Source organism: Anopheles funestus, chromosome 2RL (genome assembly GCF_943734845.2).
Source record: "Anopheles funestus chromosome 2RL, idAnoFuneDA-416_04, whole genome shotgun sequence".
In the NCBI taxonomy this organism is placed as follows: Eukaryota; Metazoa; Arthropoda; class Insecta; order Diptera; family Culicidae; genus Anopheles; species Anopheles funestus.
Window position 1 is genome coordinate 91,681,576 of NC_064598.1, and position 14,486 is coordinate 91,696,061.

The 14,486-nt window shown below is 43.0% G+C and overlaps 4 protein-coding genes across 12 annotated transcripts in view; 3 read left to right on the forward strand and 1 right to left on the reverse strand.

Moving 5' to 3' along the window:
- The window catches only part of LOC125766210 (uncharacterized), a 163,432-nt gene that overhangs the window by 141,835 nt on the left and 7,111 nt on the right, over positions 1-14,486 (forward strand). For 6 of the 8 annotated variants that reach the window (XM_049431946.1, XM_049431949.1, XM_049431945.1 and 3 more), the window contains exon 1: positions 13,032-14,184. The exons of the other annotated variants lie outside the window; for them this stretch is intronic. The gene's annotated coding sequence lies outside the window, so the exon portion shown is untranslated. Of the gene's footprint in view, positions 1-13,031; positions 14,185-14,486 lie in introns of those variants that run through there. 8 annotated transcript variants of the gene reach the window in all.
- Positions 235-8,751, forward strand: LOC125766203 (peroxisomal acyl-coenzyme A oxidase 3). The gene is made up of 6 exons (XM_049431937.1): positions 235-661; positions 4,588-4,813; positions 4,898-5,821; positions 5,905-6,379; positions 6,446-6,623; positions 6,706-8,751. The coding sequence occupies exons 2-6, from the start codon at positions 4,679-4,681 to the stop codon at positions 7,076-7,078; spliced, it is 2,085 nt and encodes a 694-aa protein (XP_049287894.1). The 5' UTR covers positions 235-661; positions 4,588-4,678; the 3' UTR covers positions 7,079-8,751.
- On the reverse strand, positions 8,821-11,126 carry LOC125766205 (lamin Dm0-like). 2 transcript variants are annotated; one of them, XM_049431938.1, is made up of 2 exons: positions 10,997-11,126; positions 8,821-10,904 (listed from the first exon to the last, which is right to left on the reverse strand). In XM_049431938.1, the coding sequence occupies exon 2, from the start codon at positions 10,797-10,799 to the stop codon at positions 9,090-9,092; it is 1,710 nt and encodes a 569-aa protein (XP_049287895.1). In that variant the 5' UTR covers positions 10,800-10,904; positions 10,997-11,126; the 3' UTR covers positions 8,821-9,089. The 2 variants fall into 2 exon arrangements, with proteins under 2 accessions (XP_049287895.1, XP_049287896.1); XM_049431939.1 differs by having other exon boundaries at positions 8,821-10,919.
- On the forward strand, positions 11,695-12,911 carry LOC125766216 (uncharacterized). Its single transcript, XM_049431967.1, has 3 exons — positions 11,695-12,237; positions 12,350-12,517; positions 12,589-12,911. Exons 1-3 carry the CDS (start codon positions 12,152-12,154, stop codon positions 12,764-12,766), a joined length of 432 nt encoding a protein of 143 aa, XP_049287924.1. The 5' UTR covers positions 11,695-12,151; the 3' UTR covers positions 12,767-12,911.

Consider the following 14,486-nt stretch of genomic DNA (forward strand, 5'->3'; position numbering starts at 1 on the left):
TTCGAACTACGATTTATTTAATATTTGCTTTTTATTTATTTGATCGCGGGATAGTTGTTGTTAATTCATTAATTCCGAGGTTTTCTTCTTTTCTCACTAATTTTATGAAATCTCAAACGATGAAATGAAATCTCAAAGATCTCACAGGCGATGGTTTCCCGTCCATAGTCTATGAACTATGGGATTAGCCTGTCGGCATAATGTGCCCGAACTGGCAGCTGTCAGCATAGCTGTCAGTGTTCGGAAATTTGCCGCTGTTTGCCGCTCGTTGAGCATCGGTGAAAGGAAAATTGAAGTTGTGCTCGCCCATCTCTTTCCCGTGCTGTTTCGTTTTCGCTCAATATCCAAACTACCCGATAATAATAAACACGCTCTAACTTTTCTATGATTTTAATCGGCGTATGATGTCAGTGTTTGTTGGTGTGTACGGTCGTACGTGTGCGTAGCGTGTTTTATCCCAGTGCCAGTGTGTTAAATCCGTTGCAACAGCAGAGGGAAAATTCGGGTGGAAAACTAAAGTGTATCCAGTACTGCTTGGTGTTTTGGTACCACAAATCATAAGTCGTTTTCCGTCCAGCAGAAACATACAAATAATACGGGGAGGAACGAGCAATTAAAAACGGAAAGAAAAATCTTCCACCACCGGAAACAGAGCGGGTTGGTAAGTGAAACATTTTATCCGGTCACATGTATCCACCTACCAGTGAAAAAGGCACATTGCAGCGAAGCAAACCTCTCCCGGGGGTCTTGTTCTTTATCTTCTTCGCGGCACGAACACCCCCGCCACATGTTGCTCCATGTTGGGAGTGGGAGAGAGATTTTGGCAATGCTTTTTTCCCCCTTCAACAATCATCACGCCGAATCTATGGTCAGCCCGTAACATAGCTACACAGTAGGGAAACGATAAAACAAAATCGCACCCATACATACTAGGCCATGGTGTTGCTATGTTGCCGGTTGTTTTTTTTATGTGTGCATATCTTTTCTCATCAGATGACTCACGTGTGCTGTGTGGTTGAGAGCGAACATAAGCCGCAGACGAACGGTAGAAGAGAAAGATGAATCGAATTGAAGCCCCACGCAGAGGCAACACACGAGCATATTGAAAGCATAAGATTGATGTGGTAAATTAGTTGAAGGAATATTCTCATCAAAGGGGGTTTGAAGTATGCAGATCATGTTGCCGATTTATTCTTTAAGCTAGCAAATAATCGGAGACGTAGAGAGGAGCAAAATGGAAACGATCGTACGCGAAGCAACATTGTGAAATATGCTATGAAGCTAATCGAAAAGAAAGACTACGATTAAACAGAAGCACGTGAAGCAGTTTTCCGTATCCCAACTGCTGTAAAGGAAGAGAAAGCGATTTGACAGTCTAGGTTTAATAGCACTGATTACACATTCTGCGCAACACCATGTCCCCATGGCCGGTGTTTCTATTCCAAAAGCGGAACGCTACGATGTACGTGAAAATCATCCGATCGCCCGTTGTTCGCCTTTGGCACATAAAACAGAAGAAGAAGAAGAAGGAAACCCACACGCACGCACACACACACTTGCGAGCGCCAAACACGTGAACCTAACTCTGGGCCCGTTTGATGGCGCTACAAGTGGTTGGGCGTACAAACAAGGCACGGCCCGTAAGTTAGATATTTGATCAACAAACACAAACCGCTTAACATATTCTTCCCAACAATTGTATTTTTCTTAGATTTTCCATTTTAGAAGTGGCTTATCAGTTTTGAAAATTGCTCCCCTATTTAATCGCGGGCGGAAAGTAAACGCTTCTTGACGGTTGCAGCTGGCAAAGATTGTCCACTCGGGGAATGTATTCGGCACCAAAGTTGCACCATTTATGCGTCAAATGGCGTTTGAAAAACGAGGGACTGGAAAGTAAACGTTCATTAGGCGCACGGTACACAAATACCAGAGCTACGATCGTTTTAAACATCCCCCAAATGGCGCTTATTAGTGACGTGCGGGTGTCGTTTTAAAAGCTGTCGATTGTTTTGCTGATTAAAATGTAACGTGCGGTAAAACATGTACTAAACATAACACGTGTCAACACCTGCACTAAGCTACATCATCATCAGGGATTTTTAACGTTATTACATCGGAAATGATTCATACCGTGCGTTTTTGTTTTAAAAAAGGTTCAGAAACGATCGGATGATCTAGCTTATAAATCGAGTTGATAATTGTATGCCCTAGGGCGGGGAAAGATTGTCCCATTGATTGGGTTCAATTTGTTGGAATTTAGTCGTACAGACGTAAATGATGGCACTACGTTGAAATGGAAATATAAACGCGAGAGTTCCCTTTTTGCTGCATGTTATTCGATTCACAAGCTTTCAATTTCCCCCATTATGTACGATCGATAAGCCGTTGCACTGGAAAGGTGAATTATTGGAGCATTAAATTCTTATCTAAATGTCTCCAGGTCGACGAAAACGACCGTTAGTAGCAAGAAAACGTGACTGGAATAGTTTTTATTTATAGAACTAATCAAACGTTATTAACTGGATTTATTGTTCAGTCGATGATGAAATAGTCGTACTATACAACAGGAAAATTATGCAAGAATTTTCCTTCTGACCATGTTTGCTTCTAAAATGGGTGTATATTTGCATTAATAATGATAACGTGTTTCCTGACATTCCTGACTTACTGAACAGACCTTGATAGATATATAATTACTGTGGAAGTGCACTGAGTGCTCAAATAGAAATGTTGTGCACGAAATCTGCTGGGCTTTGTAGGGGCGCAACAATAAAAAACAATCAAATGAAATGGTTTTTTAAAGTCAGAAATGTAAATAATGGAACATAATTTCGAAACGACAGTAGACAATCCGGCTGTAACGTAGCCGTACGAACGTTCTATGTTTTCAGTGTCAGTCACACTGGCCAAATGTCCATCAAATAAGCCCCCCTAATGCAGAGTGTGTTTTTGTGTGTCAGGTGAAAAATGAAACCATCAGTGGTATCTAACAGATACGGGAGTTACCTTTTGACTACCGTTGCAACCAGTTTGCCTTTGGCCGCAATACTTATCTTGACAATGGTATGTGTTGTACCTTTTGGTGTGCACATTTTACAATTGCTCCCCCTGGTATCTATTACACTGCGACACATTGACTTGTTCGACACGGGGTGAGCAGATGCTCGGGCCAGTATAGAACAAAAAATCGTTAAAAAATAACCCTTCAATCGATGATCGAAATTGAACTTGAAAATGAAAAGAATAGCATAGAAATTTTGAAAAAATCGAGTATTTTAGTTCTATTAACACGAGAACGACCTGCACGATAGGCTATTGCTGTTTTATTTAGATATCAGCAAACAAACACTGTAAACTGAAAGAAGAAAATATAAAAAATGGAAAGGAATTATCCGTCCGTAAATATTCATTTTGACTGTTCCAACAAATTTACAAATTCTGGTCATTGTAGTCTTAATAGTGGATGTAATTTTAATCAGTTATTAACTGTATCAAAAGCATGCATTTTGTTATCAACTTCTCACATCTGTTTCCACAGTCTGTTTGTAATTGGCATTCTCCTTTCCTTCTCGGTCGATGTGACTCACTTTTTATATTTCAGTCTTATATGCGCCAGTTAATGTAGATAAGACCAGATAAGAAAAAGGTGGGACCCATCGTACCCATCGTCGTACCATCGGTGTATTGCAGTTGATTGCAAGGTTAACTTAAACTTTTTATTACGACTATACGCACTGATTTGCTGCCGTGGTTTAGATAATCGCCTTTAAGTAAGAGTTTTTATGAAATCCCTTTTAAAGCCAATCTAATAGAAAGTCTTATCGCGTCTATCGTGCTGCTCCCTTATCGTTCTTACCGTAAGCAGATAAGTAATTAATCATACGAATTAAGCACTAAAGCTACAATGATTCAATCAATTGAGTCACGATGTTATGATCGATCTAGCCGCGTTTGTACCAAGATAACATATCTTCTTTTGCACGTGTATTTAAAGTTTGTGGCACGTGTCAATTCGCTAGGTTTCAAAACTCGCCAATATTCACACCCATTTTTAGCAGCTTGTATTGCAGCACACTTATCCGTTCGCTTATGCTGTAATCTTTGAAAACAATCTTCGAAACAATACTGCACTAAACTGTGTGCTACTGAACGGAATCGTTGCTAATGTGCTAACAAATTGGCGTGGATGGTGTAAAGTGTTAATACACAAACCGAAAAATATACACGCATGCAAGGCAAACGTTTCTTTAACGATTTTATTCGCTTTGATCCGTGTGTGGGTCGTAAAAACTACATCTCCAACAGGTGTTTTTTCTCTAGTCTATTTAAAACATGCCCAACACCTTCGGGCAGTTTCAAAATTACGTTTGTTGACGAATTGCCACGAGTGTTGTGCCGGGTGTTGAATGATTCTTTCGTATTTTAGAGGACATAAGTCATATCATCACACAATGTTCTTGAGAGCGTTCCTTAATGACGCCTTCCTGCTTTTATGCACATTTCGTGCCCAAGTGCATTTACATGTTTGACAATTGATTATGCAAATGATTCATTATCTTGTCTATCTTCTTTCCTTCTTTTTCGCAGAATCTCACACGCGTGTTTTTTTGTTGCTCTTGTTTTCGCTTAACGTTGTCTTCTGCTTTTTAAGCGCATTTAAAACTCCAACACAAACACAATGCCAATACAAGAGGAATGTACGGTAATACCGGATGTACCACGTGGACCGCTGGGTGATTATCGTTCGAAGGCTCAGTTTAACTGGAAAGAATTTCGGCTAGTGCTAGAGGATAAAGAGTTGGTAAAAATGAAAGTAAGTTTGCTAAAAACGATCGCATTCGATCGCCAAACATTCACCAATAAAGTGTTTAATTGTTTCGCTTTTTCTTTTTTTTAGTACGACATATGGCGTCGATTGGAATCGGAACCACTGTTCTCACCGGTTACGGCCACACTTTCGGTGGATCAGCAGAAAGAACGTGCAGCACGTCAGGTCAATCGTATCGCAGATCTAGAGCTTGCACCACCGGAAATCTACTCGAAACCGTACAAATATCGGGTGCGTTATCTGATGAGCATTAACGAAGCGCTTCATGCCGTGTGTCCAAGTCTTTCGGTCAAGATTGCACTCGGTGTAGGGCTATTTACGAACTCGCTGCTGGCGATGGGTACCGAACGCCATCAGGACATTTACAATAAAGCGTGGAACCGGGAGATCATTACATGTCTAGCGATCACGGAGGTATCACACGGTAGCAACACGAAACGGTGTCGCACAACTGCTACTTACGATCCGGCCACGCAAGAGTTCATTATTCACACGCCCGATTTTGAGGCGGCTAAATGTTGGATCGGCAATTTGGGTAAAACTGCCTCCATTGCATTGCTGTTTGCCATTCTCTATACTGCCGATGGGGAGAATCATGGACTGCAGGGCTTTCTGGTACCGATACGCGACCCGAAAACATTGCTGCCCTATCCGGGCGTGACGGTGGGCGATATTGGGGAAAAGATCGGTCTAAATGGAATCGACAATGGATTTGTGATGTTTAACAACTATCGTATTCCGCGTGAAAATTTACTAAACCGCACGGGCGATGTAACGCCCGAGGGTGTGTACGAGAGTACGTTCAGCGAACCGGGTAAAATTCTTGGTGCGGTGTTGGAATCTTTCTCCGCCGGACGGTTGGGTATTATGCAGGAATCGTCCAACACGTTGTCACATGCGGCCGTCATTGCGGTAAGGTATGCTGCGCTAAGGAAACAGTTTGGAACGGATCGGAATGGACCGGAACAATCGATCATCGAGTATCAGTTGCATGTAAGTTGGAACGAAGTTTGTTTTTAGTTAAATTTTTACGAAGGTCAAGATCTTTTCTAATACTTTTCTTCATATTGTTGTAGCAATGGCGTATCTTTCCCTATCTGGCTGCTGCCTGCGTACTTAAGGTGTCGGTGTTCGCCATGACCGAGATCTATCTGGAGACGGTACAGAAATCTCAAGCCGAATCGAACGGATTCGAACTGCTAACCCAGATCGTATCTGAAATACACGCCCTAGTCTCATCGTCAAAGCCACTCGTAACGTGGACGGCTCGTGATGCGATTCAAGAATCGCGCGAAGCTTGCGGCGGTCACGGTTATCTGCGGGCGGCAAATTTAGGTGAATTGCGCAACAATCACGATCCCAGCTGTACTTACGAAGGGGACAATAATGTGCTTGGCCAGCAAGCCTCCAACTGGCTCATCCGGCAGTGGAAAAATGCGAAAGTGGAGAGTCCGGTCGGAACGGCTACCTTCATCACACGCAGGGATGCAATATTGAACAGTGATTTTGAGGCTCTAGTGCGTAAGGGAGTTCACATCGAAAGTTCGGACTGTAAGTTCTCCCAACCCTTCGTGTTTGGAGACATTTTCTAATGTTTTCTTTTCCTTTTACCACCAGTCGTTAGTCAGTGTTATGAATGGCTTATGTGCTGGTTGCTTAAAGAAAGTGTTGCAAAGATGGAAGAAGCTAACAAGGTTGGTCTGGACACGTTTACGGCACGTAACAACTGTCAGGTATATCGGGCGCGAGATTTAAGTCGTGCGTACGCAGAGTACTACGCATTGGAGAGTTTCAGGTAAGAGCATTGTTTTGAATTCGTTGGGAATTATTCACTTAAATATAGTTGGAATTAATAAACATTCCTTTCCTTTTCGTAGATCCCGATGTGCTCGAGGTGACGTTAAAGAGGAACTGCGTCCGGTACTTTTCCGTGTGTATCTACTGTACGGTATGTGGTGTCTCGATCGACACATGACCACCTTCTACGCTGGTTCCTTTGCCAAGGGTTCACAGTTTGCGGACGCGGTACGTGGTACCCTTTTGCGAATGTGTGGCGACCTGAAGGATTCGGCCGTGGCCATTGCTGATGCACTGGCTCCACCGGACTGGGTACTGAACTCGGTGATCGCCAAGTCCGATGGCCGGTTGTACGAGAATATTCAATCGGTATTTATGACCAATCCGGGAGCGCTCGAGCGAGCCACCTGGTGGAAGGACGTGATACCATCTAAGCTGAAGAGTAAACTGTAGAGCGTTTGAAGGAGAAGGAGAGATACGCGTGCGTGCGTGTGTGCAAGGAAACGGAACAGGAATCAGACAGGGTTAGAGGCTGATCGATGAGGTTTTCATCATCGATGCAACTTCAGAAAGGCAAAATATTTTACGGGTTTTTTGTTGTTGTTGTATGTTTTAAAGAGTATGTGTTTTTACCTATTTTTTTTTGTATTGCTCGATCAGGACGAGCTATTATCGTGGTATTGTATAATGAAAACACACACACACACACACACACACACACACACACACACACACACACACACACACACACACACACACAAACAGTATAAGTGCAATCCGGACGTGACGTTCTTTAAAGCAAATGAACCACCGTCGTCTTGCGTATCTCGTGTATTACGCGTTCGAAGGTATAAAACGAAACGAAAAGTGTAAACTCCGTATGTAGATGTTTCTTCCTGTTAATCGTGTTTTTATGCTGTATGTGAAAATTAAAATCACGCAATTGTACACACATTTGCGTGCAGTATTAAATTGTGTGTGTTGGCGTATAAGATGTCCTTTAAGAAGCACGTATATGTTCATTTCGTTCGTCATTGATGTTGGTATATCGATCGACAGTTGATCGATTGCGTACTTAGTTGTTAGTAAACAATCCCTCAGTACTCAGTATCATGTTCCTCTCTCTCTCTCTTTTGCTGTTAGTAGTCGCGGTTAAACCGATAAAAACACGCGTTCATGGTCTCGTTTAATTCATTTGTTCCCTTGTTTTTCTGTTCTAAACTATTTTGATGTAATCTCTTGGGCGTTAAGTTTACCCTTTAAAATTAGAGACCTCTCAAAAAGGTCTCACCAGCAGGACAAATCAATTCGTGAAAAGAAAATGTGTCTTATCTATATTCCTATATCTACATCTCGAGAAATAGTCAAAATCAGCCTAGCTAGAGAATGTGTAACAAAGGTATTGAAACACACAAAAAAAAACATAATGATCTTTAGAGTGGATGTGCATTTATGAGCCATGTAGTCGTGGTGTTTAGTGATCCAACAGTTCGTGTTATCCTGTAGGTACTTTGCAAATGTTTGTTGGACGCGTTCCTCGAAAGCTGTTCTTTGGCACATCCTCTGGCTCTGGGTTGATTTGTCTTTCTACTGCTGTCGTTCAGAACGATCTGTTGATCCCGAGGTATTTTACATAATTAAACCCACCCAATTGGTGTACGTAAGAGGTCGTAAGAGGTAAGAGACCGCGATGAATAATAATAGTATATGTGATGATTTATATATGGATCCCATTCTCTTGGATGTAATCAAATGTGCACCATTTACCGTCGATGTATGTAATACACACTGTTTCGAGCGTTAGAAAATTACATTACAATTCTGATCACATCATCGATAACATCACCGAGGACAGGAAATTGTACGAATGAACGGAAAATGGAAGTTTTTAGAAGGAAAGTTGATTTTTGCGATTACAGTGTGTCATGTATGTTTGAGGGGCCGACAATGAAAAACAGGAAAGTTAGGGTGAGGTAGTGAAAGGTGCCACACGTTGTGCGTAGGAAATGTTTATCTACATACGAAATATATATATATATACATTCTTATATACACCAACCACTACACATAGATGGAAAACAAACGAATACATGCAATAAACGCGCGTTTCTTGAACGCATCCTTGAGCTAAGTGTTTGGGTGAGATTATGTGGAATGGATGAGAAATGTTTAGAGAAAAAAGAAAAGCACACACCTGATCTGTTCTGCTAGCATTTATTGATCTTACTGAAGGTTTACAACAAGCTGTCAGCAGTACATGTAACATCGTGACAAAAGATGCATCTTGCGATGCTCCGTTGTATCCCGTGTCTTTCGGGGTTTACATTTTTACGTTCAAAATGACCGAACGAATACGACGGTGTACGAATTTATGATTTTAGAACAATTAAATCACCATGCCGCCAGGCATGGAAGGATACGACAAAATGAAAAGGAACTTAACCGCTATGCTCATGACGCTGCTTTACATGATGCTACACTGTTCATCCTGTTTGTTCGGAACACGTCCGACGGATGATGGTGACGACTTCAGCAGGCCGGATGAAGAATACACCGCTAGCCGGCCACCACTCTCCTCGTGGAAGTATTTGTCCTTCGGTGGTTTCATCACGCGGTGCCGTTCAACCATGGCCATCTCTTCGTCTTCTCCGTTCAGTAGCACCGTCGTCATTGTATCCGTTACCGTCCACAGGGCGCCCTTCATGACCAGATCGGTCGGTGGATCCGGTTTACGGTTGGCCAACGTACCCCATACCGTCACTTTACCGTTGCCTTCGATTTTGGCAGACTTCGGGAAACGATAGCATACCTCACTCGCATCCGTCGGGCGACGGATCAGTTGCCAACCGTCCAGCTTATACTCCTGTTTCGATTTGTTTGCGATACACACGAACCGGCCCTCCAGATCACACTCCGTCACCTCGATGTCACCCTTAGCTGAAGCCACCACGGAAAATTCCAGCGACTCATCCAGATTGTTACGCTTGCGCTTGAGCGAAGGTGTACGGAAAAGGCGAGAGCTGGATGCGAATGCCGCGGCACCGGCTGCCGAGCTTGAGCTGGTCATGTTGGGCGTAATGTTGAGCCGCGATTCTTCCGTCGTCAGCAGCTTCTCGTATGCCCCTAATTCCATGTCGAGTGACACCTTTGTTTCCAACAGTTCCTGATAATCTTTTCTCATTACATCGATCTCATGCCGCAGGTCATCTATTAGCCTTTCGAGCTTAGTCTTCTCCTCGTCGTAGCGGCCGCGTTCGTTTACCAGTTGCTCCTCAAGTGTTTGGATGCGTATCTCGAACACGTTGGCCATTTCTTCCCGATTCAGCCGCTGCTGCTGTTCGTACTGGTCGCGTAAATCTTGCAGCGTGTGCTGCAGCTTGGTTTCATACTGCTCCATGAGGAAACCATCGATTTCACTAATCTCGTTCTGCCGGCGTAATTTACTCTCGCTCAGCTCCTGACTGTGTACCTGCTCCTTGAAGGTGAGCTCCTCGCGCAAGCTTTGGATATTATTTTCCAGGTTAACACGAACCAGTGTTTCGTGCTCGAAATCCTTCCGTATGGTTGCGAACGAACGCCGTAACTTTTCGGCTTCCTTGTCCGCTTCCCGCAGCTCCTCCTGCAGCTTCTTACGCTCGGAGCAGATCGTGTTGTAGTTTGCGGTCAGTTCGATGCACCGAGCGTCGTTGGCACGCGCTTCCTTTTCCAGCTCGCTAAGCTCTTTCGTGCGCCGGTTCAGCTTTGTACGTAACTGTTCGTTTTCTTCGCAGTTGCGCTTGGAATCGATTTCGAGCTTTGCCTTGTCACGCGCCATCTCGTCGAGCAGCTTGCGTGCATCCGCCAGCTCCTGCTCGTAGATCGCCTTCAGCCCAGACACTTCCCGTACAGCCGTTTCCTGGAAGGTGGCCAGCTCCAGTGATAGACGGGAGTTTTCCTGCTCCAGATAGCGCACTCGATCGATGTAGCACGCCAACCGATCGTTCAGGTTCATCAAAATGTTTTTCTCTTGCAGCCGACTGCGGCGCGAAGGGCTGAGGGCCGTTTCCATTGATTCTGATGCGCTTGATGCGCTGGACACGGTCGAAGCGGACGAGGACACGGCCTGGGCACCGCTCGGCACATTGACCGTCGTGGATGTGGGTTTCGATGTTGATTTCTTCATCTTCTGCGACATTCTTCTGATGGAACAATAGAATCTTTCCAGAAAAGTCGAACCACAAACGTATGATGAAATTAACCTCAATGGACAACTATCAGGCGTTTTGCAGGAACGCTTTATCTGAAATAAGGCACCCTTTTAGGTATCACTTGTTTTACTTTGGATAAAAGTTTTAAAACTTTCTAGCAGTAATATTTCGTATTTATACTCACACTTAAAAAGTTCGTAAAAAACTCGACCGTCACATTAGTGCTGTGGCTGCCATTTGATAAAAGCCCGCTTTACTTGAAATCTACTGGGCACACTTTCGCGGAAACTGAATATGCATGAAAGAGGACACAATATACACTGTTATCCTTTTCTCCCTCACTCTTTAAACAGTTGCCGACACAGAGCATATGTATTTTACGACAGATTTAGTTCAATGGCTGCTGCCTTGCAAATAAAAATGTTCTTCGATAGTTATATTATAGTAAATAAGAAATATGGGGAAAATTTCAATCATTTTATTTGCTGTCTAAATACGTATTATAGAATGATTTAATTTATTAAAATACTAATCAGTGGCAAATCCAACACCTCAATCCTGATTGTAGACTTTTCGTATGAAAAAAGGATTTTATAGAACACTATTCGCCGTGAACGTCATGTATACCACTGTGCAATAGGCGTGCCATAATACAGTTGAACATTTGCTTTGAAATGTATACTGTGGTAAAAATGAGTGAAATAATTTCGTGTTTCTGATTGAAATAGTAATATCGGTCAGTGAAGCACGGTCACGTGGTTGGCATTTTCGCTTTTTAATATACACTTCCTACAATAAATTTGTAATCTACTTGAACTTTTATTTTTGAACAAAGTGAACCTATTCAGTAGATCTCTAATATGCTATTACAGCACATATTTCCAGTACGAGACGATTGCATCAGTTGAACTACGCGTGCGCAATCGTACTACTATCGACTACAGCTCCATTGCACAATCACAAAGGGAATCCTTTTACAGACGCTAATAATGATCATTTTCCCATCGTCGATCGTGGCCCATTTGGCGACGTACCCAATTAACCTTGAGCCGTATCTTCCCTCCACGTGTCGGTGTATTCCTCCGTAACTGTTTTTATTTCCAGCTCGTACTATTCAGTGACCAAAGCGGGGATTAGTTAAAAAGTTTTATTAAGTCCCCTTTGGTGCTGGATAATGGATGAGCGCTTGCTGGTCATCGGATCGATGGATAGACCGTAGTCGCGTTCGGTTGCAGATCGTTGATTTCATTACGAACCTTGGCGGTGATTTGAAGTGCCGGAGTCACCAACGGATCTGTAGTTTTTGTGCAAACTTTACGCTTCTTTCGATTGGGAAAATATGCGCTACAGTAGATTAATAGGCTGTATGCTAGTGGTGACGTGTGTGGCAGCGAGCCGGAGCGAGGAACCGAAAACATTTCCTGGGTAAGCGGCAACTGTGGGAATCGTTTCGGAAATGTAGTAAACGGTGCTTGCAAAGATTTATAGAGTGTATTTTTTTCTCCCTTCTTTTTAATGTGCAAAACATTAATCGCAGCGCTTCGCTTGTGTTGCCAGCCGTGCTTCCAATTCTTGGAACAATTATACCATCCCTTATTCCGGGTGTTGGATCACCCGGAACGGGTGGTGTGGCACTCCCGGGAGTTTCCGTGTCCCACTCGACGTCTATTGCCACCTCGGTACACAACAGACCGATCGCTATAAGGTGAGCAAATTATCGGCTACACAAAGAAGCCGTTTAGTGTGACATAAAACGTGTTCTTATCTATTTCGTAGCCATAGTGGATCGGTTTCGACGCACGGAAACACGGATGCTGGTTCTGCTGCTTCTGCTGGATCAACGCATGGTTCTGTGACCGCCGAAAGCAGCTCTGGAACAAACCGAAAAACTGGATTCGCTAAAGCACCACTGTTGAGCAAGCGTTGGAGCAAGTTTTTCAAAAAGCTTGGCTAAGCTCCCTCTTGTCGTTCCAATGGGTTGGGCCCAAATGAAGTTTAACACGAAACTAAACACTCAATAACTAAAACACTAAAACATTAATTGGTCACCTTATTGATGATTCTTGAACAACAACATAATACATAATCATAAACCTGAAGTGTTTATGAGGCCATTTTTCTATTTCCTTGAGTTGAGGTTCACGTGAATTGAATTGAAACAAGCAGAAAAACCAACCAGCACCTTACATGATTCTCATCTTTTCTGTTTATGCACAAAATTAGCCATTGTTTAGCTTTAGAGGGGGGGGGGGGGGGGAAACCCAGCTTGAATCAGTAGAACCGGTGTACGTTTGAAGAATCGTGAAAGCGATGATCTGCAAGGAATTTTCTACATCCGGGAGGAACGTAAAGTTTAAATATAAATCATGACAGCAATATAAAGCTTTTTTTTATTGTACTTTATAGCAACCAAATTTCTCTCAACATTATGACAGAAATAATACACTCAAAATACTCATCTTCTCTCGATAAGAGTGTCATCTAAAAGCCGGCAAAAAGAACTCAATGCCACGCACGACAGCTAACCCACCCAAAGACCCTAACGGAGGTGAATGACTGTTTTGTTGTTGTTTTCAAAAACCTGGTGTGTCCTTCGCCCTTAAAGACGGCACGAGCACCAACGGGCTTTCGGTCATGCTGGGCCTCCCGGCGTAGTACGCAGATGAGTTTTCAATGTCAAAGACGTGGTAGTATTTATGGCGCCACTAGAGCACTACAGTTGTCTAGATAAAGAAAAGGATTCGGATTTTATAATAAACATTCGCCGGAGTATATCAACTTTCCCTTTGTTTGCTTAAACAATAAATTCTTCTTCTTTCATTCCATATTCTCTTCTCCTGTTTGAGAAAAGAAAACTCTTACCTTTTAAAAGCAATAAGTCAGTTTTTTTATCGCTACATATTCATTATACACCCAAGATGGGAAACATACCGGCACATTTTGCAGCAGAAATGAGAAACAGATTATGCAGAATGATGGACAAGATTCACCCATTCGGAACCGGTTTTCTGATATAGTGTGTCTTTTTTTTTGTTTGTTTGGTGCGCGAGATCGTTGCTTATAAATGCGTCTTGTTTAGTGTTTTTGTTGTGTCTGTTTATCTACTTCGTTTTCTGCGATTCTCGCCGGCGAAATCTCTTCTACGGGGGGGTGTCGCGATCGCACGACAATTCGCGGTCGTGTCTTGGGCGCTCTTCGCGATCACCGTCTGCTCGTATAAAACAACATCACCGGTGGCGGTTCCGTTCCATTCTCGCACTTAACGTCCGAACGGATCGAGCTCCGTGCGTAAACTTCTGTTTGAGTGTGTATTTGTGTATTGTATTCTATAAGAGAATCTATTCGAACGCTACTAAATTTGTGAGCTGCAGTGTAAGTGGATGAATGTGATTGAGTGATTGTAGCATTGGGAAGAAATATTATCGCAAAAGTTGTGGAAAAAAGACTGTTACATTTACAAACACATGCACACACACACACACACACACATACACGCATGCTGGCTGTAATCGTGACGATTGACCTCAACGCAATAAGTGCATCTGTGCAGTGGGTTGCAAAAGTGCAAAACGGAGATGGTTTTTTGGAGTGAAAACGAAAAGAATTTCGCAAGCAAAATGGATGATCATTTCCAACACAAAAACTGTGTTCTGTGCATGACAGGAAAAGTTAAA